The sequence below is a fragment of the Colletotrichum fioriniae genome (genome assembly GCF_027942845.1).
Source record: "Colletotrichum fioriniae strain IMI 355084 chromosome Unknown scaffold_5, whole genome shotgun sequence".
Classification (NCBI taxonomy): Eukaryota; Fungi; Ascomycota; class Sordariomycetes; order Glomerellales; family Glomerellaceae; genus Colletotrichum; species Colletotrichum fioriniae.
This window is the reverse complement of record NW_027076841.1, coordinates 88,716-112,971: the sequence shown is the minus strand read 5'-3', so window position 1 is coordinate 112,971 and position 24,256 is coordinate 88,716. Positions and strand designations below refer to the sequence as shown.

The 24,256-nt window shown below is 54.3% G+C and overlaps 6 protein-coding genes across 6 annotated transcripts; 2 read left to right on the top strand and 4 right to left on the bottom strand.

Annotated features, from left to right (window-relative positions):
- Window positions 1-1,854: 1,854 nt before the first annotated feature.
- On the top strand, window positions 1,855-4,530 carry BGL1_1 (beta-glucosidase; the record flags this gene model as incomplete). The annotated part of the gene is made up of 3 exons (XM_053194909.1): window positions 1,855-1,924; window positions 2,034-2,956; window positions 3,022-4,530. 3 exons carry the CDS (start codon window positions 1,855-1,857, stop codon window positions 4,528-4,530), a joined length of 2,502 nt encoding a protein of 833 aa, XP_053047789.1.
- Window positions 4,531-4,982: 452 nt separating this feature from the next.
- Window positions 4,983-6,136, bottom strand: N0V96_004786 (uncharacterized protein; the record flags this gene model as incomplete). Its single annotated transcript, XM_053194910.2, has 3 exons — window positions 4,983-5,036; window positions 5,175-5,483; window positions 5,567-6,136. 3 exons carry the CDS (start codon window positions 6,134-6,136, stop codon window positions 4,983-4,985), a joined length of 933 nt encoding a protein of 310 aa, XP_053047790.1.
- Window positions 6,137-8,365: 2,229 nt separating this feature from the next.
- N0V96_004785 (uncharacterized protein) lies at window positions 8,366-9,167 on the top strand (the record flags this gene model as incomplete). The annotated part of the gene is made up of 2 exons (XM_065757218.1): window positions 8,366-8,687; window positions 8,746-9,167. 2 exons carry the CDS (start codon window positions 8,366-8,368, stop codon window positions 9,165-9,167), a joined length of 744 nt encoding a protein of 247 aa, XP_065613987.1.
- Window positions 9,168-9,374: 207 nt separating this feature from the next.
- Window positions 9,375-12,454, bottom strand: N0V96_004784 (uncharacterized protein; the record flags this gene model as incomplete). The annotated part of the gene is made up of 4 exons (XM_053199331.2): window positions 9,375-11,092; window positions 11,149-11,653; window positions 11,757-12,274; window positions 12,352-12,454. 4 exons carry the CDS (start codon window positions 12,452-12,454, stop codon window positions 9,375-9,377), a joined length of 2,844 nt encoding a protein of 947 aa, XP_053043210.2.
- Window positions 12,455-15,028: 2,574 nt separating this feature from the next.
- On the bottom strand, window positions 15,029-15,445 carry GIS2_2 (gig suppressor; the record flags this gene model as incomplete). The annotated part of the gene is made up of 1 exon (XM_065757217.1): window positions 15,029-15,445. The coding sequence occupies one exon, from the start codon at window positions 15,443-15,445 to the stop codon at window positions 15,029-15,031; it is 417 nt and encodes a 138-aa protein (XP_065613986.1).
- Window positions 15,446-15,466: 21 nt separating this feature from the next.
- Window positions 15,467-15,813, bottom strand: GIS2_1 (gig suppressor; the record flags this gene model as incomplete). The annotated part of the gene is made up of 2 exons (XM_053199332.2): window positions 15,467-15,663; window positions 15,720-15,813. The coding sequence occupies 2 exons, from the start codon at window positions 15,811-15,813 to the stop codon at window positions 15,467-15,469; spliced, it is 291 nt and encodes a 96-aa protein (XP_053043211.2).
- Window positions 15,814-24,256: the final 8,443 nt, after the last annotated feature.

Sequence of the window (24,256 nt, the reverse complement as noted above, 5' to 3'; positions counted from 1 at the left end):
AAACTCAGGATGTGCTGAGCGGCAGATCATTGTCGCTCACTTGGCAAACTCGGGAATGAGGCGGATGGTCGTTGGATCCTTGTTTTCGGCTAGCTATTTCATGTTGTGCCCAGTTTACATACAGCCGCTCACCGAGATGGAGATGATGGAGACTCGGGAAAGATTCGGCATTGTGGGATAGAGATATAGCGGAGCTTGCCGATGAAGACAAACATCTGGGGAAGCTTGGGGAAATGATCACCCGCTTGATGATCATCAGGGCAGGGCCGTAGCGCCAGAGCAGCTTGGTCGGATGTGGTGACTCGGCCCGTTGATATGACCTTTAACCACGGCACGCCTCCGTGGACCGGCTCTCCGGGGCAGACGGGTCATGGAGTCCCATTCCGACGATGCAGCACAGACGTCCGGGCCGTATTCTCATCGGAATCAGGCAAATGCGGGGCATGCTGCCGGTTCAGCGATCCCGTGGTTTCCCTGACTCGACTATCACGAGCAGGAACACAGCAGCTTGGAAACGAAGGAGGCAAATAGACGACAAACGTGATTTCTCTTGCGAGTATGTGTAACTCGGATAGTCTTTCAAGTCCAGTCAGAGTAGAGATAACACGGGTTTTTGGTCTCCATTGCTGCGAAGACGGCATACACCATCCTCCCACTGTGTGCCCTGGGTACCACGATCATCAGCCTTCATCTCACAAGCAAATACCCAGTCACCCGATGACGGGACTGTGGCACTGTCATGAAACCTACGGATGAGTCCTTGTGAGCTTGTGTTCGCCTAGTTGTGCCATATCTGCGGCTCGGGGAGTATCGGCATCGTGTCATGAATGGCTGGATCCGCTTGCTTCCCTTAGCCGGGCCCGATTCGATGCGTCGTTTTGACACGAGAAGTTGTCACTGTCCGCGAAGTGAAGTTGGCACTGTCTAATAGGAACGGCAGAACCCCGCGATAATATCGCCAAAAAACCGGTAAGTCTCCGGCAAAACTGAGACACCTCCACGCCGTCTCCACGCCAAAGTTGTCTGACGGGATTTCGGGACGATGTTCAGCTTCGCCTCCAATTTCAATGAGCCAATCAAGAGCTGGAGGGTGGACACCAAGCTGGAGAAATGACGCTAAAGGGGGGAAGCCACCCGAGCTTCTCCCGGTGAATGAGGGGCAAGAAGCTCCCACGGCGTGATAACGTGGGGTAGAAATGCGCTACCGACCGGACGGCCGGTCGCCATTGACGCACCTGACCGCGTCTTTCAAGGTCTTGGGTTTCTGACCTCTCTGGGCATATGTTCCTTCGTTTTATGTATTGGTAATTGGGAGAAACCGCACTCCACCTTTCTTCTCCCCGGCTGAATTGCATGGAGGGGCGCATGGCAGCATGACGGGAGAGAGAGAAAACAGCCGCTGCTACCCTGGTAGCTACCGGATACTGCATGCAAACATGGCCTTCTGATTGCTTGCTTGCTTTCCGTTTCCCCCGCCGTCTACCCGGCATCGGTGTGTCTTCCTCCATCTAACTAGTGTAGCTCGTCACCCAGAAACACGCGGGACCTCAGTGTGGGTTGCTGGCCTCTCTTCCCGAGCTAATGTACCTTGAAGCCAAGTAAGAAGAGGGAATCCAGTCCCGCGTCGTCCGGAGTTGTCCCGTTGTCCACAAGCTCTTCGATCTTCTATTTAACAGCGGGACCCTGCTGCGAAGATGATCCAGTCTTCCCTCCTCTCGATCTTGGTCCTCGGCGCTTCATATTCCCAACTTTTCTTGTCTGTTCCTCTTTACTCCCTGTCCAAGTTCAAACCCGGCCGGCCTCTCGTAGAATTGTAGTCATTCTAAAGATACCCCCCATCCATTCTTACTCACAATGGCCGACTTTGACGTTGAAGACGTTCTCAAGAAGCTCACCGTATCCGAGAAGGTCGACCTTCTCGCCGGTAAGACAGCTCCCGTCTCTCTTGCGGAATATCTTTTTACCCAATTGCGGAATCTTCACCACAGCACTTAATGAGATTCAATGGCAAGCTAACATTCGATGCTCCCCAGGTATCGATTTCTGGCACACCAAGGCCCTGCCTAAGCACAACATTCCCTCCATCAGACTCTCCGACGGACCCAATGGCGTACGCGGCACCAAATTCTTCAATGGCATCAAGGCAGCTTGCTTCCCTTGTGGAACGGCCCTTGGTGCCACCTTCAACACCGAGCTCCTTGAGGAGGCCGGCAGGAAGATGGGAGAGGAGGCCAAGCTCAAGGGAGCTCACTGCATTTTGGGCCCTACCATCAACATGCAACGCTCCCCTCTCGGTGGCCGAGGATTCGAGTCCATAGGCGAGGACCCTGTGTTGGCTGGCCTCGGCTCCGCCGCCATTGTGAGGGGTATTGAAAGCACTGGCATCCAGGCGACGCCCAAACACTTTGTGTGTAACGACCAGGAGCACAGGCGCAACGCCGTCCAGAGCATCGTGACGGAGCGCGCCCTTCGCGAGATCTACGCGCTTCCGTTCCAGCTTACCTTCCGCGACGCCTCACCGGGTGCTCTCATGACTGCCTACAATGGAGTCAACGGTACATTCTGCAGTGAGAACCACGATCTGCTGGAGAAGCTGGTCCGCAAAGAGTGGGGCTGGGACGGCATGATCATGAGCGATTGGTACGGAACCTACAGCACCACGGAAGCGGCTAATGCCGGTCTCGATCTCGAGATGCCTGGGCCTCCTCGCTTCCGTGGAGAGCCTCTTAAGTTCAATGTGTCGACGGATAAAGTCCGCCAGCACATTCTGGACGAGAGAGCTCGCGCCATGCTCAAGTTCATCAAGAAGGCTATGGCGACCGGCATTCCTGAGGGTGCCCCTGAGAAGACGGGTGACACACCAGAGACCGCCGAGTTGTTGAGGCGCATTGGTGGCGAGAGTATTGTCCTGCTCAAGAACGATGACAACGTGCTGCCCCTGAAGAAGGACAAGAAGGTGAGCATGTTTCCGAGTAGACACTTCTGTCACGAAAGTAAGCACACTGACTTTGAGACTCACAGACAGTTGTCATTGGCCCCAACGCCAAGATCGCCACCTACCATGGAGGTGGTTCCGCCTCCTTGGCCGCCTACTACTCCGTCACCCCCTTCGACGGCATCAGCAAGAAGCTCACCTCGCCCCCAGAGTACACGGAGGGTGCCTACTCCCACAAGCTCCTGCCCCTCCTCGGCAATGTCTGCACGACAGTTGACGGAAAGCCCGGCATGACCATGCGCGCCTACAACGAGCCCCCTACGGACCACAGCCGCGAGGCCATCGATGAGCTTGTCCTCACCAAGACAGAACTGCTCCTCGTTGACTACTACAATCCCAAGCTCAAGGGCGACCTCTGGTACGCCGACTTTGAGGGCTCCTTCGTCGCTGAGGAGGACTGCACCTACGAGCTCGGCCTCATCGTCTGCGGCACGGCCAACCTCTTTGTCAATGACAAACTCGTCATTGACAACTCCACCAAGCAGCGCCAGGGCGATGCCTTCTTCGGCGCCGCCACTGTTGAGGAAAAGGGCCGCGTCGAGCTCAAGAAGGGTCAAAAGTACACCTTCAAGGTCGAGTTCGGCTCGGCCCCGTCGTCTAAGCTGCAGGGCGACAACGTCGTCTTTGGCAGTGGCGCCCTCCGCATGGGAGGATGCAAAGTCATTGACGCCAAGGCCGAGATTGAAAAGGCCGCCGCCCTCGCCAAGGACGCCGATCAGGTCATCATCTGCTCCGGCCTCAACGCCGACTGGGAGACGGAGGGCAACGACCGTGCCGACATGGACCTGCCGGGCTACCTCAACAAGCTCATCTCCGCCGTCGCCCAGGCGAACCCCAACACGGTCGTCGTCAACCAGTCCGGCACCCCGGTGCGCATGCCGTGGGTCAAGGATGTCAAGGCCCTAGTCCAAGCGTGGTACGGCGGCAACGAAACGGGCAACGCCATCGCCGACGTGCTCTTTGGAGACGTCAACCCCTCGGCCAAGCTCTCCCTCAGCTTCCCCGAGCGCGTCCAGGATAACCCGGCCTACCTCAACTACCGCGCCGAGGCCAGCCGCACGCTGTACGGCGAGGATGTCTACATTGGCTACCGCTACTACGAGTTCCTCGACCGCCCCGTGCTCTTCCCCTTTGGCCACGGCCTGTCGTACACGACCTTTGGCTTCGGAGACCTCAAGGTCCGCGAGGGCGACGGCAAGCTTGCCGTGGACGTGACGGTCAAGAACACGGGCAAGGTGGCCGGCGCCGACGTTGTCCAGGTGTACGTTGCACCCAAGCAAAAGGCAAAGATCAACCGCCCGCTCAAGGAGCTCAAGGGCTTCGCCAAGGTGTCGCTTGTGCCTGGCGAGAGCAAGCAGGTCACGGTCAACATTGAGACCAAATACGCCGCCAGCTACTTTGACGAGGAGCGGCACCAGTGGTGCGCCGAGGAAGGCGAGTACGAGGTCATTGTCAGCGACAGCAGTGTCATCACAGACAAGGCTCTCAAGGGCAGCTTCAATGTCGGCGAGACGTTCTGGTGGTCTGGTCTGTAGAAGAATCCATGTGTCACGAGATAAAAGCTGGGAGCAATGGCCGGGAGAAAATGTTTAGGATCCGCAAGACTGGATGAATGAATGATTGATATTTATGCATGATAATTTGCTTCGTAGTCCAGCCAGAAACGTCCGTTTGATAGAGATATTGATGTTTACATATATCCGTCGCAAATTCATGCTGCGTCATATCTTTCGTGCATTCGTAATCGTCACGCGCCAATTTCAGGCGAAATGTCCGTGGAAACCTTGAAATCACAAAACAACCTCCCCGCCGAGGATCAAGTGCAAGCCTGGTACTGCGACCTACGCCGCACTTTCGCTTTTCCGCCTTATATCCTCATCCGAGCTCGGTCTTATACTAGACTCGGTTGGGTGTGAATCAGTCGGGGGTAGCCAGGGCTCAGCGTCACCCAGTCTTTGGACAGTTGTGCCCGCATTCCCGGCATTCTTCATCCCGGATTCGAGCTGACGCTGATAAGAGATGCGACGGAGGCGTTCAGCCTCTGCGGGTGTCAAATGAAGCTGTTCATCCCGTTAGTCTTTATGTCTTGTAGGCTTCAAAATGGCGACACGCAAATGGCACAAGGTGAATGACCAAAAAGTGAGGGGCCATAGAGAGTGGAAAAGGGGGGGAAACATACGTAAAGTTCAACAAGTACAGCGTGGATCGCCAAGGCTAGCCATGATCCCGAATCAAATACGGCTGTGAACCCGGCTGAAATCTCGGCAGGCTGGTGAGCGGTGATGCTCGCATGGACAAGGACGCTGAGGCCGGGATTTTCCCCCGAGTAGTACCCATTGCAGCCAGGATAATAGTCGAGGACCTTGTTCTGGTCGTGACGGAAGATGAAATCCACCATGGCGCACTGTTTTACTTGATAGTAGTTCGACTCGGCTGTGATCATGGCAGCGAGGTAGCCGATGATGCGCATAGTGATGATGAAGCCGGCCTGCGGTTAAGAACAGCTTCGTTAGCTCACGTACAGCAGAATGATACGTGTCTTTCTTTCTTTGGGAACAAGAGATATCTTACGTATACCCAGGCTCTGAGCATCCATGCCCGGTGCTGCTCGATCTGGAGTTTCTTGATATTGTAGATGGCAAGGGCAAGGGCTCCGAGGAACATGAGGCTGGCGGTGCCAGAAACCGTCTGCATGCTCACGCCCCCGCCAAACGTCCGCCGTGCAATGAGAAAGACGCCAATGATTCCCACGATACTTAAGAGAACGATGAGATACCCATTCAGGCGGTGGAACAGGATGGCCTTGCGACGTATAATTGGGACGAACTGTAGACAGGCAAGAAAGCCTGCCGGTATAACACCCGCGAGGTGCATGATGATTCCGATTCGTGCCGTGCCTTTCTGGAAATAGTAGCACTCTCCCGGGAGCGCCCTCGAGTCGTGTTCCGGGTTGCAGAAGACGCCGTTGAAGTTGAAGTACATCATGCGGGCGAGGGTAAATCCCATCATACCCCCCGCGGTGATGACAAAGAGGGTGAAGTTGTACCCCTTCTTGAACCCGATGGGGTTATAGACCTTGCGCGCCAGGGCAACGAAGCCGTTGGCGGGGGGTTTTGAGCATGGAGAAGAAGCTGACGACATGATGGAAGGTGACTCTCGTGAGGTCAGGCGAGATTGAGGTGAGCTGAAGTGAGACAGCGCCGCCACTTTTCTCGCTTCCTTCTGTCTGTTGAAGAACGGGGGAAATGAGCTGCTCAGTCACAGATGAGCCTGAGCTAGGTTTAGGAGAGGGGAGGGCCCTCATCATATATGCTCAAAAGGAAAGTTCTGGCCCTGAACAATTACCGGGGTCTTGAGCCAAGGCCCCAAAGGATGAGAGGCGCTGCCTTTCTTTGTCAAAGCAGGGGTCAAGGGCAAACAGCAAGCAACAGTGGGCGAATGGCTTCACTCGATTGTCCACAACGCAGCAAACAGGGCAGGGTATGGCAGCATCAACCACCGGTTCTCCCGTAAAAGGCGCATCATGGGGGCCGGGCACGTAGGATTGGCCGTCTTGACAGCACACCGAAGCCATGTCTCACGTGTTGCATGTCACCATGAATTCTGGACAAGCTTAGCTTGGAGAGTGCTTCCACATGAGGACGTTGCAACTCTGCTCAACGCATTTCCCTCGGCCGAGTAGGTGGGAACAAACGGCCCCTTCGAGGACCAGAGCGTCCTTCTAGACTTGTGTCGGGGGCTGCTCCAGCCTCCTCAGTGGCAGGCGGCTAGATGTCAAAGGCTCAAAGCATGGGGGGCCCCTAGAAGCAGGTTACAGGTGGCGTCCGGGAAGGCGTTACGGGACCTGAACTAAGAAGCCTATCGGTAAAGGTCAAGCAGCCAGCGGCAAAGAGGACCATTGACGGCAATTGGACGGACTAGGCTGGACCTCGCAAAGCCTCTCGCAATCGTAAGCAGTCCTCGGCCATCTCTGAGTGCCTTTTGGCGGGTGGGAAAAGACCTGACGTGCATGTTGGCGTGTGTTGTACGGCATGCGGCCGTACGGACGGGATCGAATGCAGGCGGGCCGCATTAGTGCCGATACGGAGGGCGGGGCCGGGTCAAGAAGAGGTAAGATGGTTTAATGCGCCCCGTAGCGGTGTGCATGTGCCTCGTCGAGGTTCGTCACATCTGTGATCCATCGTAGGACCGTATAGGCGGAATCCGGGCCTTAGAAACGTTGCAGTATGGTCTGCGAGCGACGAACCGCGCTGCAGACGGCTGCTCGCCTCGCATTTCGCCGCTACTGGATGCGTGCCACCAAGTGCGATGCCACTGCCGCCGTCTTCCGGCGCAGAAATAGACGTATACGATGAGGTAGCCAGGCGGCGGATAATGAGCGGCTTGGGAAAAGATCAGTAGGAAATGGGCCCTAGTTGACCGAACCACATACCTCGTCATTCAGTATCCTTGAGAGCCAGGAATATAATGAGTTCATTGTCCCGAATCCCAGAGAAGCGAGATTCACCTTCCACCGGTCTGCTGGGCTACATTGGTCTAGCAGCTAGGCAGTCAGACGGCGGTTTGAAGTTGGCAAACAATTAAGCAAGGGGTCTCTATCCGATCATTTGTCCACTTGATCTGGGTGGACTGTGACCGACCTAGACCGTTGATGGGCGTTGAGAATTGGGGCTTTGACGTGGAGTGAGGAGGTTAGCAAGCATGGCAAGGAGGGGAAAGCGATTTTTGGTCAGAAAAAGGAAGCATAAAGTGGCCCATCGCCGAGGCTTCTTCTCCTTCTCCTTTTCATCGCGCCATCAGATTTTTCCACACTAGTGTCTGGTCAATTGAGGTAGGGCCGTAGGAGGTACGAGTTAGGAGTCCGTATGGGCAGTTGCGCAGGCGTGATCGAACAAGGTATCTGATTGAAATCAACGTGAGAGAAAGGAAGAAAGAGAGAGGGAGAGAGACAGGGAGAGAGACAGGGAGAGAGACAGGGGAGAGACGCCGGAGGGAGGCACAGAGGTTGGAAGGTGACTGCGGTACGTACCCTTCCGAGTATCCACCTTCCTGGTTCGCTTCAGGTCGTTCGGTATCCACTCCCTCCGCCAACTCTCGATTAACGCGTTGCCGTCCTGCCGCATCCGCACCCGCGCCCCGGCCGCGCCTCCGTCCTCAATCGGCCCACGTCTCAACTCATCTGAGATCCAAGCATCCAAATAAGCTCCTGCCAAACGCGCATTATACGCAACACACACACACAGACACACACACACACACACACACACACAAGTCAAGCTGTCAATCTGTCAAGCTCTCTCTTTCGCCGAATTTATTCTTCCTTCCTTTCTTTCTTTCTTTCTTTCTGTTTCTCCTGCTGTGCCTCTCAAGATGGCCCAAGCCCCCCTTCCTCCCACAGTCATCGCCCAAAAACAATCCTTCCTCGCCACCCAGGCTCGCCTGCTCTCCCAACCCCTGCAACCTTCGCATGCCTGGCTCATCGCCAACGAGGCCGCCGAGTCCTCTATCCCGGACCCCGTCGTCGAGCACGTTGCTGCCCGCCTCAACACGACCTTGCTGCAGCACTCGCGACGCGCTTACTCTCACCAAGCGAGTCGTCACGTCGCCGAGCAGATTGACGTGTTGTACCTATCTCAACTGTCGGCCGCGCAGAATGACTCCTCCGAGGGTCTATCCCTCTCCTTGGACCTCTGTATGTTCTGTGTATCCCACTTCATGTAGCGCAAAGCACTAACGGAAAAACACCAAAGCCGAAGAGACAGCCGTAAGGTCGCTTCCCTTGGCATGGCCAGCCGAGCGTGACGCAACTACCTTTCCCATGGAAGTCAAAAGATATGTTGAACTCGCTGGTCGCTTAAAAGAGCTCGTCGAGCAAAGGCAACAAGCTAGAGCTCGTGTTGAGCGGCTACGGCGCATGAAGGCCCTGCTCGACCCCTTCCGCACCGAAGATGCCGGCGCGGGTGTGCAGGAAAATCTCGTTACCCGTGATGGCGAGATTGAAAAGGAGATGGAGAAGATGCGTGTCCTGCTGGCTCGTGTAGGTGGTCGCGTAGGACTTCTGCCCGTGTCCGCCGAGTCTGTAGACCTTCTCAGAGAGGACAACTCCTTAATCGTAGAGCCTGTCGCTACAGGAGAGAAGCGCAAACTTGACGATCTTCTCGGTAGCTTCTGACGGGCCAGACAGAGAGGTCCACATGAAATCGAAAGAGCAACTGTGGGAAAGTAATGATAGCTCAGGCAAAAGGATTTTGTATTCAAGTTGTAAAGTGGCGTTAGGTTCTAGGTTTTAAGGATACCCCCGGATTTATGAAAACTACTTCTTCCCTGTAATCCCGGCACGTTCATTCTGAGACGAATATCAAGCTTGAAAGTCGAACGTTCAACCCAAGGAACCAGCGCCAGGGATTGCTCTCCTTTTCTTGCCAGCATCAGAGCGAGACAGTTTTGAAGCATCGCTGAGGTCCTCACTGGTAGGCCGAATGCTCTTCTTTCTCTGTTTGATCTCTCCCTCGAGCGTGGCATCTTTGGCGCTGTCGTCCACATCCAGACCTTTTGACTTCTTGTCACCTGGCTCTGAGGTTTTTGGAACTGCCTCCTCTGGGGGATATAAGCTTGGCCGCACAACCCGAAGATTTTCAATCACCTCTTCTTGATCTTCATCCGATACCTTGGAGTACACTCGAAGTCCCACTACAGCCACAGCATTCCATGGATCTCTCTCGAACTCATCTTGCTCTTCGGCAGGCGCACCAAGGGGTGGCTGCGGCGGCAGACGATCCGTACTGGGCTCCCGTTTTTCGACAGCGTCAATTTCAAGCTCCAGTTCCCGCTCAGAAAGTTCCGACATGGATGATACACTTGCAATGCCATCGTCGTCTGATTCGCATGGGTAAGGTGCGGAACACTCCGATGGGGGTGCTGCTTCACTCATCGCCTCTTCGACATCTTGAAGGGTAGCCTCCTGCAACTCACTCCTGACGTTGACTACCTCGCGCCTATCGCCTCTGGAGTGCTGGTTTGTAGCTTTCGGGGATGTCAAGAACCCTGAGTCTTTCTCAGTATCTTGTTCAAGCATTTCAGCCGACTTGAAGATTTGAGGCATCGCTCTGTCTTTGTGGCGGGGAGAAACTAGTACGTCCTCAGTGGCCGCGGCACCCGAATTGGTTCGGCTGCCCATTCTTCGTGAATCGTTCGATAAAGACAAGTTTTTGGTTGCAATCTCTAGGCTCCCAGGTTCACCTTCCTGGATTGTGACTTTGGCCCTAGGGCTTGGTGGATTTGGAATCGGCTCAGATTGCTTCGGCGGATGAGGATTAGCTAACCTTTTGTGTGCACGCAACTTCTCTTTTGCTGCTTGGTGTTGTGCAATGCGTTTCGCCTGCTGTTTCTGAGCCTTCATCTTGGCTTTAATCCTGAGGTAATGCTCCTGCTCTCTCTCTTCGAGGATCTTGCGCTTGATCTCGGCACGTCGCTTTTCCCGCTGTCTCTTCTCGTGTGCCTCTTTGGCCGCCTTTTCCGCGGGCGACTCGACAAGTTTTCCCTTGCTATGAGCAAGGTCATAGGCCAAACCTATCCGGATCAGCTTCTCTCGGCGATTTTTGGCATTGTTGCGGATCACTTGGTCGATGGGAAGAACGCCGTCGTTTCGCACCGCATCTAATTTGACAAGAACCTCGTAGCTGCCAGCTTGAAGGTCGAGTTCAACATTCACAGATCGGTTCATGCGGTAGGATGCTTGACTCCGAACGACATAGTCCTCTTGGCCGGCTTTGTGCAGACGGAATTGCAAATCAAACCGGTATTGACCTTCCAACCCACGGAAGTATCGATCGTCTAGTTGCGCGAGTACGATCACAACGGGACCCGACTTGGAGATTGTGAACGCGAAATATGTCTCGTGGTAGTCCAGGGTCCAGGGCACCGATAGTGTTGTCCAAATGGATGTGACCTTCCATTCAGGACCGAATAACCGGGTAACGTCAAATATGTTGTATTTTTTGAGGAGATCATGGTACGAAATCCAGAAGGCGCCGTCGTCGCCAAACGTATGTTTGAGTTTCTGCAACCACTCAGGGGTCCATTCTTTGGAGCCGTCGCCTGCTACTGGTCAGTACGAGAACGGTTGTAAATGATGACTCGGAGATGGAACTCACTCCAAGCTCCTTTCCATTCACCCTTTCCCCAGGGATTCTTTAGTAGAACCAGTCTTTGACCATCCATGTCAACTGCCTTCATGACACTGTAGGCATGCATCTCGATAATACCCTTGCGTTCCCCCAGACCCCTTGATGCAAACCCAGTGGAGCAGCCCAGAAGCCAGTCTTCGTTGACCTTTAGGAGTTTCTCTTTCCAGAAGTACTCCTTGTCAAGAATGTCTGTTGTGTAGACCTCTGAGGTTACGCCACCTGTAAGGTCCTCGATAGCCTCGCCCGTGAACCCACCTTCGATGGAGGCATAGTCTCCGTGCGCCTTTGCGTACGCTTTTTCGAGAAGCGGCAGCCATGTCTCGTTAGGATTCTCACACTGAGCAAAGTAAAGCGCGCCACTGTTTGACTGATAGATACGCCTGTAGGCTTCTTCTGAATTGATGCGCTCGCGATCTTCCCAAAGAATTCGCTCCAAGTAGGGTTCGTCATAGTCGGGCTTGGTAAGGTACAGCTATGTAGCAAGTTAGGAAGAGCCTCAAGACTTTGTGAGATCTTCTTGGACTTCTCATCCAAGCCTTTCCCATTTATGCTGTCAGAAGGGCAACGGAGCATACCTTGTCATCGATGATCTCGCTGAACCACTCTCCGTCACGATGGAATACAAAACCATACACGCCAACTTCAAGGTTATGTGCAACGCAGACTTTCTCGATCAGACCAGGCTTATTACTCAGATTGCACAGCGCAGCCATAAGCCAACAGTCTCCGTCTCGGCCTTGGCGCACATCGTCCGCCGTAGGTCCGTCAATGTAGAATTGCGGGTTGTCGAAGATATCGACCACTCGCTTGACAGCCTTGGGCTGGAAAGAGGACTGCGGGGGTTTGACGTCCTTGGTGTTCCACAGGGTTTCGAGGCAGTCTCTGCGCCCAAACTTGAGGTCAAACTCGATGTCATAGTGAGGGTCTCTGTAACGTTGATTGACTCGACGACACTCGTGAACGATCTTGTCGACCTTGGCTTTGCAGACAGTCGCAGCCTCATCGTACGACGTTTGGGTGAAGATTCCAGTGGCTCTGGAAGAACGCTTTGCGACCCTCTCAGCGTACGCATTCTGAGGAATGACGGTGGTAGCTGTTGACATCAAACAAGTTCAAGTCAGCCTCACGTTGATGTTCAAGGCGATTCTCCGTATCAAGGATGCGACCGACCTTTTCCCGGAGTCTTGGTCGTAAACTTTGTCCAGAACTCGTCAATGATCTCCTGAGGAGGCTGTTGCTTCGCCTTCCGGTGTTTGGTGACGGTTACAGGCATGGTGGCTAAGTATGCTCGACGGCGCGGGTGGGGGTTCACAGACGACGCTACAATCTCGTCGGAGCTCGAGCTGGAGCTCGATATTACAGTGGAAGCCATTGCGTCTTCGTGCTCGGTCTCTCAGGCAAGTTGCCTTGGAGTCGAAGTGGAAGTTGCTGATCGCGATGTTTTTCGCGCTTGCCGACACTCGTTCAGCTGGCCAGGGCTAGCAGTCTCAGCTGAGGTGCTCGGCTTATACTCTCCTGTCAGGTGCTGCTCCAGCTCCAACTGGCAGGCAGACGATTCAACCGTGGGCAAGTTTACCTGACCAGCTCCGGTGGGTTTGAGGTAGGAGAGGAAGAACCCGCGAAGACCGTCTACGTGGGTCAGGGTCAGGCTGGGGATGGCGGGAAGGAACAGCATACGGTGGCTAACTTTCCGCAGCAGGCGCAGGCCACAAGCAGTGACCTATTTATCCAGCTTAGGGTGTTCCCGACGTTTAGCTTATGGAATGAGGCTCTGCAGCCTGCTGCATCGACGTTGGGAGAAGTTCTGAGTTGGGTGATGTTGACCATCGGATGACCCAGCCGTACGGAAAGCATCTATAGTCTTACAACATGGTTGTGTGCGACCCTCGTGACATGGTCGCCCAGGCAGAATGAGGCGGCTGGCAGATGGACAGGTCAAGATAGGTAGGCGTGGATACCTATCAGGCTGCAGCTCGAGTATGACGGCAGTTTTCTTACTTGAGATGGCGTGGTAACGCAGACTGCAGCATGCAAATCCACTACTCTCTCATACGTTGACTGCATTGAAAAATCAGCGCTTGGAAGGCAGGCTGAGGCTAGCCGCTGTTCTACCCCGCTTCGACACCAATGCCATGTCCTGGTATCCAGCTTCGTACTTATTGATGCCAATTAGGCTGGCCGACTTTCGACACCAACACCCGCAGTGTGTAAAATCAAGCGTAGCATGTTATGGTACAGGTGATCCGGTAGCCTCACTCAGTCAGACACATGGATGATGGAACACGCATGTCTACGTGTGGAATAACCTGCCGGCTCTCCCGGCATGACGAAGAAGACAAGACGAATACCGAACGTCCGGTTACACTTTCCCAGAAAGGGATTCCGGGACCGATGGTCATAGCTTTCGGCGTGCCGTTCGTACCCACTCGGGCGACTAAACTCCGTGTGCACCAGCTGGTGCCTACTCACGACCTCATGCCTCTCTGCTAGGTATTTGAAGCGCCTTAAAGCCCACCCATACGCATTATGCTGTATTATCATCCACCACATGGTCAAGCCTGACTGCATGTGACTACTTCGCAAAACTCTGGCTTGCCCGATGTCTTTAGCTTGACCACAGCTTCACAGCATCTTATACAAGTGCCGTCTCTGTCAGGCCTAATCCCTGGCCTTGGAGATCCCCTGGAGTCGTTCTACGCTTCCGCTGTATCTACTCAAAGCAGAGTATTTGTGAACTCTGCAACATAATCATCCGTCGTTAGTCGTAGCAGAGCTGGCGTATCATGCTCGTGTAGTCCCTGGAGCCTCGAGGTCGTTCCTATAGGCAGCCCGATGCCCACTGTCCAACAGATTCCCCTGCACAGCATCATCCGGTTCAGATCACCCATCACAACTGCGGCACGCCCTACCCCAGAAGAGACTCGGACAACTCAAACAACAACAGCTTCTTTTTTTTGTGCGTCACGCCACAACAGCTTTGCCGGGGTGCTCACCATTCCTCCCTTCGAAGGGATCTTCTACTCAACAACCACTTCCACCGCCCCAAAACTCTTCTTCTTCTTCTTCATAAGATACTTGGATATCTCTCATCCCCTTCCCCGAGCCCTATCTTCCATCCCAAGGATCTTCCCTACCCTGATATGCTGTGTCAGCAGTGTGGCCCATGGTCAGTTTTTTTTTTTTAGTTTTTTTTTTTAGCTGTCCACTCAGGCCCACTACCGAGCACATAGAGGTAGTGAAGATTCTAAGCCGCGAACGGCCCCGGAATCATTGTCCTATAGAATGCCACCCTTTCCGCCGTTTGTCTGAGTCCAGTTGTGGGCAAAGGAACAGACGCCAGAAATGGGGTCGCCTCGTTGTTGGAATATTGAACCAGAAGTAGCATTGTCGAGCCAAGTTTATCCATAAAATGGCTATAAGGGTCGTGAACTTTTGTTTCCAACTGCGTTGGATAAGATGCATTCAAACGTGCTTGAGACCATCCGTCGTGAGAGTCGTTTGCTATGAAGAAAGGAAGCCTTTCCCGTTTTGTTCCAGAAAATGAATCGTGTTGATGAAGGGGAATCCGTGTAGACGCCGTGTAAAAGCAAAGGATGCCATTTGGCAGCATGCCCATTTTATGCAAAGATTGAAATAATAACCAGAATGAAAGGGGGAAGGTGCAGTTGAGGTGATGTTCAAAAGGCGTAATGATTGGTCGTAGTGCAGATAAATGAAAGCGACATCGCTGAAGAAATGCCGCAAAGGTTTTATGATGGAAGCTGCATAAAGGCGAGCCTGCCTATATCCTCAGGCCTAGCCCAAGAAGTCGCAACGTCCTGGAGAGAACATGACCAGCGGTCGCCGTCTAAGCAACGGGGGCAATGGGCGCAACAGCGGGCTGAGGAATGCCAGGGGCAGCCGACAGGTCAACGTCGTTGGGGATCTCGCCGTTGGTGTTCTTCTGGGGGCAATCGCGGGAGATGTGGCCGGCCTCGCCGCACTGGTAGCAGGTCTTGCCAGCAGTGTTAAGAGGGCCACCGTTGGGAGCGGTGCAGTCACGAGAGATGTGGCCAAGCTTACCGCAAGCATAGCACTTCATGGCCTGAGCCTGGCAGTCTCTCGCGAAGTGGTTGGGCCCACCGCACTTGTAGCAGGTAGCAGGACGTGGGCCACCGGTGAAGGCGCCACGGCCGTAGCCACCGTATCCGCCACGGGGAACCGGGGGACCACCTCGGCCCATGTTGACGCCGGCGGGGTTGGGGCATGCGCGCTTCTCAAACATTAATCCTCTGGGCATTGGTCGCTAGAAGTTGAAGTTTCTTACCGCAAGATGACCGGGCTGTCCGCAGTTGTAGCAGCGGCCGCTGGTGCCAGCACCGCTCAGGCGCAGGGTAGGGCAGTCAGCCTGAACATGGCCGAGTCCCTGGCAGTGATAGCACTGCTTTGCCTCGGTAGTACGGGGCAAAGGGCAGCCGTTGGACTCGTGGCCGGGTTGCTTGCCTGCAATCTGGCATTAGTGATATGCCTAGCAAAGCAATGAGTAGTCAGTGACTCACAGTTGTAGCAGAGACGCTCGGCGGAAGAGCAAACCTCGGCATAGTGGCCAACATTGCCACACTTATAGCAGGCACGACGAGAGAGGGAAGACATTTTTGATAATGTGTAACTGAGATTCGGTGTGTTAGCCAACAGTCAATAAGTCAGTGCTTCGCAATGTATCCAGCACAGCAGCAGCTCGAATTCCGCGAGTCGCAATCCAAAACATGACGTCGCAAGCAGCAGTAGCATCCCGATCGCAGTGTAGTCCGGAGTATCGCCTGTCCAATTTGGGAGGACCAGACGCATCTCAGGTGAGGCGCAAGCGCCGTGCTCCAGCTCAGCACAGGCGAGAGGCTTTGTGCACATATTGTAGTCTTTGATGGTCTTCCTCGGCAGAGTGTTATTTCAAGAGCCGCCAAGTATCGGATTCGCCCATTAGCGTGGTGGCGAGTAGCTGGAGTTGAGCTGAGGGATTATCCAAGCCGATCCACCGAGGGCTTTCCAGGAGAGCAGCGCATCGACTCGAGCGCAAGCGCGGGGCCGGGGTAGCGGGGATGGTAGCAAGCGAGACGGCGCAATTGTGCGACTCCGGATTCAACACTGACGGAGGGCCGAGAATCGGTTACCGGGTCGATGCGGCATGCGGCAGGCCGATGCGGCTGCGGTTGCGGTTGAATTTGGAAATGGTGGGCTAAATTGGATCGCTGCATTGTGTTCGCGGTAGGGCACACGACTGTGATGCGCGAAACTCGGCGCAGATGCGCGGAATTGCGACCAGGCCAACAATGGGCGGGGTTGGCGCATCATTGAAGCCGGTCGCGTTGCGCAATCGAGTCCGACTACAGAGAATTGGCGACCTGGTCTCCATATCTGAACCGAGGTAGATGGGGTGTCGATTGTTTTACTTTGCGCTCGCTGGATTGTGTTGCGCTGCGATGCGATGCAAGCCGAGTGTGGACCGAACGCTGATGCCGATGCTGACACTGACACTGATGCTGGTGCTGATGCTGATGCAAATATTGGTGCTGACGGCACAGATAGACTAGAGAAACAGCCGCCGCCACCTCTGCTGCTGCTGCTGCTGCTGCTGCTTGCCACTTGGTCCTCTTACTCGCTACCGTGATGGGCTGGACTTCCGGGTGCGTCGTCGCATGCACTTGATGCGACGGCAAGGCGAAGAAACGTCACGGCACCACCACATGGCAGCAGGGAGCAGAGGACGAGGGGGGAGGGTTCCCGCCGGGTAGAAGGACAGAGGGGTAAAAGGTAAGGTACCAGGAGGCGGGCGAGAGCGAATGGGAATTGTGCGGACGAGACGCAAAATGCAGGAACGAAGGGTCGAGGGCGAAACTCACCTGTTCGCGAAAAACTGCCTTTGAGAAAATCGGGGACGTCGAGTTTGTTTCGAAGAGAAAATGCGGTTGACTATGCGGGAAGGGGAAAATAATAATTTGTGAAGGAGGAGGGGGGGTCTAGTAGTTGGGAGGAAGAGGTAAGCGCAAGTGGCCAGGTGAGAATGGAGTGAGGTAAGGCACGCGCGGTAAGGTACGGAGTAGGAGTAGGAGTATTAGCGGGGGTGAGCTCAGGTTGAATGGAACCGGGGACTGGGACCTGAGTGAGGTGGGACTGCCTGGGACTGGAACGGGAACGAATTGGATGGATCTGGAAGTGAGGTGGGAGACAGAGGAAGAACGGAGGCGAGGAAACGTGCTTCCGAATTATATTTCTCTTGCCGCCACTTGGGTTCTACATACCTACTTGGTAAGGTACGGATACTAAGGTACGGATACTAAGGTAGGCTAGATAGGCACGTAGGTAGGCACGTAAGGTAGGTAGGCAGGTACGGATACAGATGTGGTATTCCTTCCTTAAGGTAGGTGCCCATGATGATACCTTCCATCACCTTACTTACCTACCTTAGGTACCTTACCTACCTTACACAAGACAGAATGGAATGGAATGAGGTGCCCCTAGGCAAGGCAGGTGGCAACTCAGTTGACGACCTGCCTTACCTGAAGGTAGGGAAGGTAGGTACTAGGCTATGGCTCACAACATCATCGGACTTGATGTTGGCGAAAATTTTTCGAAACACCACACAGAATGAGGGCGAGTCGGAACAAGGTTCTTTTGGTGCCATTTCTCACGCACTGGCATCTACGCAAGACCGCAAGGCTACCTTACTGTAGAAGAAAGGGGGTATCCGTACATGACAAGGAAACAAGACATCCCAAAGAGGATGGCCACATCCATCACACCCAGCGTATTATCTCGTACCTTGTTTGGTGAAGTCTACCTACTTCCTCCGCCTTCTCCGCCTCTTTCCCTTCCTCCCCCCCAACGGCCTCTTCCTGCTACTTCAACTGCTCTCAGTATCTGGCACTTCATCCGTCTGGCTTTTTCTTCTCTTCTCTTCTCTTCTTTCAGGGGGACGGACACCAACAGTTAGTCACTTCTCTTCCAACCCCCTTCCCCTCATGGGAAGGTTAGGTCGTGTTGAGGGGGAACCTGAATGTACACTATAACCAAGCAAACCCCCTTCCTGAACTTGACGAGAAAGGAAAGGACGGGACCAGGCTGGCTGGATTGAGGTGCTCTGAGCGGGATGGGCTGGGTTTGACTGGGTTGGAGAAGCGCGTGTGGCAGGAGACAAGCAAAGGTGCGTGTGGGACGTCTACCTCGAATCGGCGTAGCGCGTTTGCACCAATTCAACCAATTCACTCAGTTCTGGCTCTGGATTACCTCCGTTTCTTGGTTCTTGTCCAAGGCTACGACATTCCCGCAATGGGCTGGGACTCTGAGAGCGATCACGACTTTCCTTTACGCACTACACCTACCACCACACTAACCGGCAGTCACAGAGCGCATACCTGAAGAGTGGAACTCGATCTGAGATGGTGATCAACTGGTCAATTGAAATTCGAGTCCGGTTCTCTCGGTCCGGGCACTTGGAAACCTTGTACCTCACGATGCCATGGCCCATGGAACTTGGGAAGAGTTGCACTCGCGCTTGATACGCACTCGCTTGGAAGTTGGAACTGCATCCCTTGCATTCGCGGCTTGCCCTGCACCTGCAGATTCAGTCACCCGCTACACTACTCCTCCCACATCCCATATCCGCCAATGACAGATGCTTCTCTGTCCATGATTCGATGCCTACACTCCGCTGCTCGAGAACGAAAAGCAAAGAAGGTCTAAACCCCCTTTTGATTTTCACCCCCAGCTTTCAAGCTCATGTTGGTGGAAGCTCTTACCCATCAACTTACACCTGGGAGCATGCGACACAAGAAACATCTACACAAACGACGGAATTGATAAAAGAGTTCAAAGCCGGTCCGTCGGACACGATCAGGACTCTGTCAGTTTGTCTCACATTCGGCACAGACCATGAGAGGATGAGTGCGGACCACGGGGGGCAGTAGCTTATCACGATGTCGAGACTCAGTACTCGAGGGTCAAGACTGAAGCGATCAACCAAGAGTCGTCAAAAGTGGAGGGCGGGGACAAATGATTCCCCCCCTCCCTCCCCCCCTCTCGCCGCTCGGGCCAGGTCTCACAACGATGCCCCGACAAGTCACTCGTTACCCAAGGCCCCTACTCCCGGTAAATAGTCATCTTTTGACGAGACTCTATCTTGACGCGAATCTCGACTCTTGACCCCGTCCAAATTCCAACTCGCCTCGTTCTCAGTCCACCGGGTGACGAATTCTTCTCACACTAACTTTTCCCTCCTTCACTAGGGTCAACGGGACACGCCGCACCCAGTCCAATAAAGACAGCCTGTATTATCAAACAGAGTTCAAACTTGTCCTACTCAGCTCGTCTTCCGCTGCGCCAGACCTTGCCCAAATTGGAAGCGCGAGGTAAGTTTCATGTTGCCCTTCTCACAAACCTTGCCCTCACCCTGAACAACCTCACCACGTGCTCACCCAACTCTGCGTTCCATCTCTCGTCTAGCGACGAAGTAAATCAGCCAATCTCACGTAACCACTTGGTAGTTATGGAGTACGGATACTCGACTCCTGACGAACTAGAGGCCCATGTTTGCAACCTCTGGATCAAAGCACAGAACAAACACGAGCGCACAAACACCCCTTGCCACAGTTCAACAGCACCTATCTCACTATCGACTTCACCATGTAGGAGGACCAGAGCTACCTCTTCACCACGCCAATTCTCTCTCTGTTGACACATGCCCCTCAGTCCAGCCCTCGTAACTCCGCGCGCTAAGAGAAGGCACTTGAGCAAACTTGGAACAGTCATCCGGGCCAACGGGGCCAAGAAACCTCACAGCGCACGCCCACCTGAATGTGCCGCCCAAGGAAGACAAGCCGGACTGAAAAAGATATGTATCAACCCCGGCCCTCATGGCGTCCATGTGGCGGTTCCTGACCCGGCCATTGTCCGTGTGCCGCGACACTTGGACATGTCTCAATATGACCTCCCCGCCCTACCCCCCTGACCATAGGTCCGAGGCTCACTTGTAAGTGGCTTGCAGGGTCGAAAAGCAGGGATTCGCAGTGGGAATAGTTCTGTGAACACCTGCATTCTCGAAATCCTGAGCTTACGCAAGGCGGCCCATTAGATGACCACGGACAGCTGTTTCTGCTTGCCCATAAACGAGTTTCCAGGTTTCTAAATCTTCCGCCTGGGAAGCCAGAAGCTGCGGTGAGTATGCGGCATATAGGTCAACTGCAGCTCTGCGCAGGGGCTACCGCTACGGATTTGCTACTGCCTCGTTAATTCTGCAAGGCGGGACGCAGAACTTTGTTTGACATCTCGGTGCAGCCACAGAATACCGCCCGTACTAGGCACGTTGCTGTGTTCCCACACCAAAAGGTAGTGATGCCCTTTTCCCGCTTGGGAGTTGAGATCAACCATGTTCTGCAGAGCCGCCAGGCCAGATCGTCCGGGGTAAATGTAAGCCCAGCCATGCTGTGGAACCAATCTCGCAGGACACCCCGCAGCTACCAGTCGTCATGCTGAACAATTTTCGAGATCATGGTTTGTGCTGTCATATGTTTTGTTTTTCCTTCTTGTAGATATTTTCTACATGACTCTCCATTCGAAATCGCTTGTGTCATGTCTCCTGTCTTATATTACACTTTCGTACCTCTTTGGATGCCAAACGGGCTCTCAGTACGAACATCACCATGCCGCGGCAGTTCAATAGTACCGCACGTCATCGCCTCTGCTTCTGCTGCCTTCTGCGCCGCTTCCTCAAGTTGAAAAATAGTACTTCAACGTCTCAATGCTCTCACAAGTACCACCAGCGCCCTACGCGTCAAAAGCCATCCAATATAATAATAAGCAAGCCCCTTCTCTCCGCTCATGGAGTGCAGCTTCTTTTCTTTTCTTTTCTTCTCTTTTCTTCTCTTTTGTCATCACCGTGACAGGTTGATTCTCGTTTATACGTTTACCATGCACTCCTGTGTTCACCCATCCGCCCCCGTTCGGAAGGATGTGTAGGTAGTGGGGTAAGTACGTCAGTCATTGCTGCCGGGGCCATGGATCGGGGTCGAGCTTCGACGACGTAGCTCACCCCATCCTCTGATGCGTATGATGGTGGTCGAGGACCAGTGCTGCTTTCTCCGCGACTGGATGCCTCCTCATTCGGCGCGGCATTCGGGTTGCGCTGCCAGTAGATGCGGTTGGGATCAACCCTCTGGATGGAAGTGTCAGTCCAAGACTCCCTCACGTGTAGTGCCACACCGATAAGTATTACATACCACACTCTCTCGCCAGAGACCGTAGGCTGGGGGCTTAGCCAAGACCGCCTCGCTGACCTCCCCTTGCTCCTCTTCATCACGCGCCAGCACGACTCGGATCGGTTCTCGTGGTACGGCGTAGCCGCCGGGTGCCAAGAGTTGCGGCATCGGCGGCCTAGCCTCGTCGTCGGCCCGTGGTCGGATGACGAGCATGCATAACCGTATCAAGCCGTGACAGAAGAATATCGTGACGAACAGAATGATGAGAATCAACAGCACGGTAAACTCGCTACTGCGAATATTTTGAGTGAGGGAGAGTGCTAGATCTGTTCAAGTGGTTAGCCTTTGGTGATATCACGCTAAACGATCCCCGTAAGCAGGGCTCGGGCACCACTTACAGACGGCGAGGAGGAGCGTTAGGAATCCGCCAGAAATGAAGCATCGGAGGATCTGAGATCGCATGCGCCGTGATTGTGGCCATGGAATACAGAGCAGGAATCGCTTTGGATGCCCCTCGCTGTTTTCGTCCTGTTGCTGTCGGCGATGTGCCCGTCGTCTGCGCCGCCGGCCTTCCTGTGCCATGTTCGCTAGATGCATCTCTGCGGGATCTGGCCCGGTGAACCTCCTCGTCCCGCTGGAGGTTTCGGTTTCGGGGCGCCGTGCGACAGGCGCCGGCATTGTCACACGGGTCGTAGCTGGCGGTTGTCCGGCTCTACTCGTCGTGGGCGGTTCGTGGGAAGAAGACTCGTCGACTCGGCTCAGAGGTTGTTGTGATGTCGAGTGAGGTCGCGAATCGGTGCCATTGGAACCGCTGGTCCATGTTCTCGCGAGGTGTGGCAGGTTCAGGCGGGTTCCTGGCAGCGTCGGGAGGCCAATGTTAAACCGTGGTGTTTTCGGGCTGTCGGATTCCTCGTCTTCTAATCTTTGCATCCCGTTGCCGGGACGCCTCCGTGAGGAGAGGGAAGGCCTTGTGCCAGGCAAGCGCCTCGACCGAGGCCGTGAGCCTTCTTCCATTTCTGGTTGTGTAGATGGCCCTGCCAGAGCCTGCTGCTCGATATCCTCCCCCTGTGAGGAACGTCCTCGCCGAAGAAATGCCATGGCGAGTAAGTTGAGTTATATGCCAGACACTTTGCCGTTGAGAGTTGGCAGATGAGCTGAAGTTATCACTATTCAAGCTCCTCTCATTCTTCAGTCTATATGTCGGCTTAGTGAAAGCAAAGGTCGTCGAGTGTTTCGTCGCCGTCCAGCGGAAGTCGCCAATGTCGTTGGAGGCGTAAAGCGCAACGGTGAAGTTCCCCTGTTGGCCAGTTGCACAAAGGAATCGAGTCAGCCGCGATAGAAAGAACAAAGGCTATCTTGTCTCCTGGTGCGGCAGTGGCGGGCTAGTAGCAACGGCTGGGAAACGGCCGCAAAACACCGCTGACGGTCGTCGATGACTTGACGGCGCCTTGATTGATAAAAGACGTCCAAAGGGATGGCTAGGGGCGCCTTGAGTGGTCGAAGGAAGGCTGATAGTCGCTTTCGCAGGAGAACAGCTTGGAGGGGAGGGTATCAAGAAGGGCAACGTTGGCTAGGTAATGTAGCTCCCGGAGCTAAGAGAACAAGCGACGGTCTACAGACAGCGTTACTTAAGGAGAAGGAAGGAGGATGAACTAATTTGACAAATGAGGACGAGAAAGCCAGGCGGGCTAGCAAGAAGTAGACGATGAGAACAATGCCAAAAAGGCAGCTGGCGCCAACATGACGCTGGGCGCGATGTGGATTGGTGAAGACGGAGGAATAGATCACAGATGGAGTGAGGAAAGAAGGGAGCAATGTGCAATGGGCCAACGGCAACCAAGGTACAGGGTGGTAGGTGTCGTTTCCGAGCGTCTTCTTCGTGGTCCGCAGGCGACCTCAGCCAGCGGTTCGGTCCAAGGCAGGGCTAGGCAACGCGAGGGATGGACTATGCAATGACAAGCCAAATATGAGAGGTAAGGAGGCGTCGATGGGCTAACGAGTCTGGCGTCTGTAGCATGCGGTTGGTCTAGATGTGTGTCGTTTGGGGATCAGTGTACCGGTGCCACAGGACAAGAAAAGAAAGCGGCCAAGTTGGTCAGACAGACGCCACGGCACACCACGCCAGTCTCATCCCAGTGTATGTGGGATTCTGCGACTCTGGAGAACCTGGAAGGAGGAGCAAGCGGACGGGATAGGGGTGTTTGAGAGAGCAGGACGAGAGTAGGATCCGAGGAGGGAGAGGGGGGATTGGGGGAGGAAACGCGCAGGGTCTGCGGCATCGAGGATGTGACCAGGTTGTAATACACAATATCTGCATTTAGACCCTTGCATCCTGAATTCTTACCTACATACATACGACAGCCGCAAGGTAGTCTCGGCTTGGCCCAGACTTTGTTATGGGTGATTCATTCGTGAGTGTACTTACTTACTCCTTGGTACCTCCATACGTACGGATACGGAGTACAGAGAGATGAGGTGGGATGGATGAGAATGTATCCGTGAGGCGAGGAAGGGAAGGTACTTCGTATGCAATGAGACTGAGTCGAGGACGACAAGGATAATGCAGGAAGCCTCCCTCAGTCTTCCTCCCTCTGGGCTCTCGCAGACCTACGAATGTTGGCAGTCTGAGCTCTTGAAGACTCGGCGCAAATGTAGGAGTGCTGGACGGGTCGGGTTCACCCATCGATTGTGAACTTCTCTGACAATTGGAGTGTTGCACAGCAGCTAAGGGGGTTGCTTCTGGGGACATGGGAACCAATCGTATGGGGAGGATGAGTTGACCTCGGACACCGTCACAACTTCCCAACTAACTCTCCGTACGGCGCGTGGGAGATGGTGGGACATGCCCT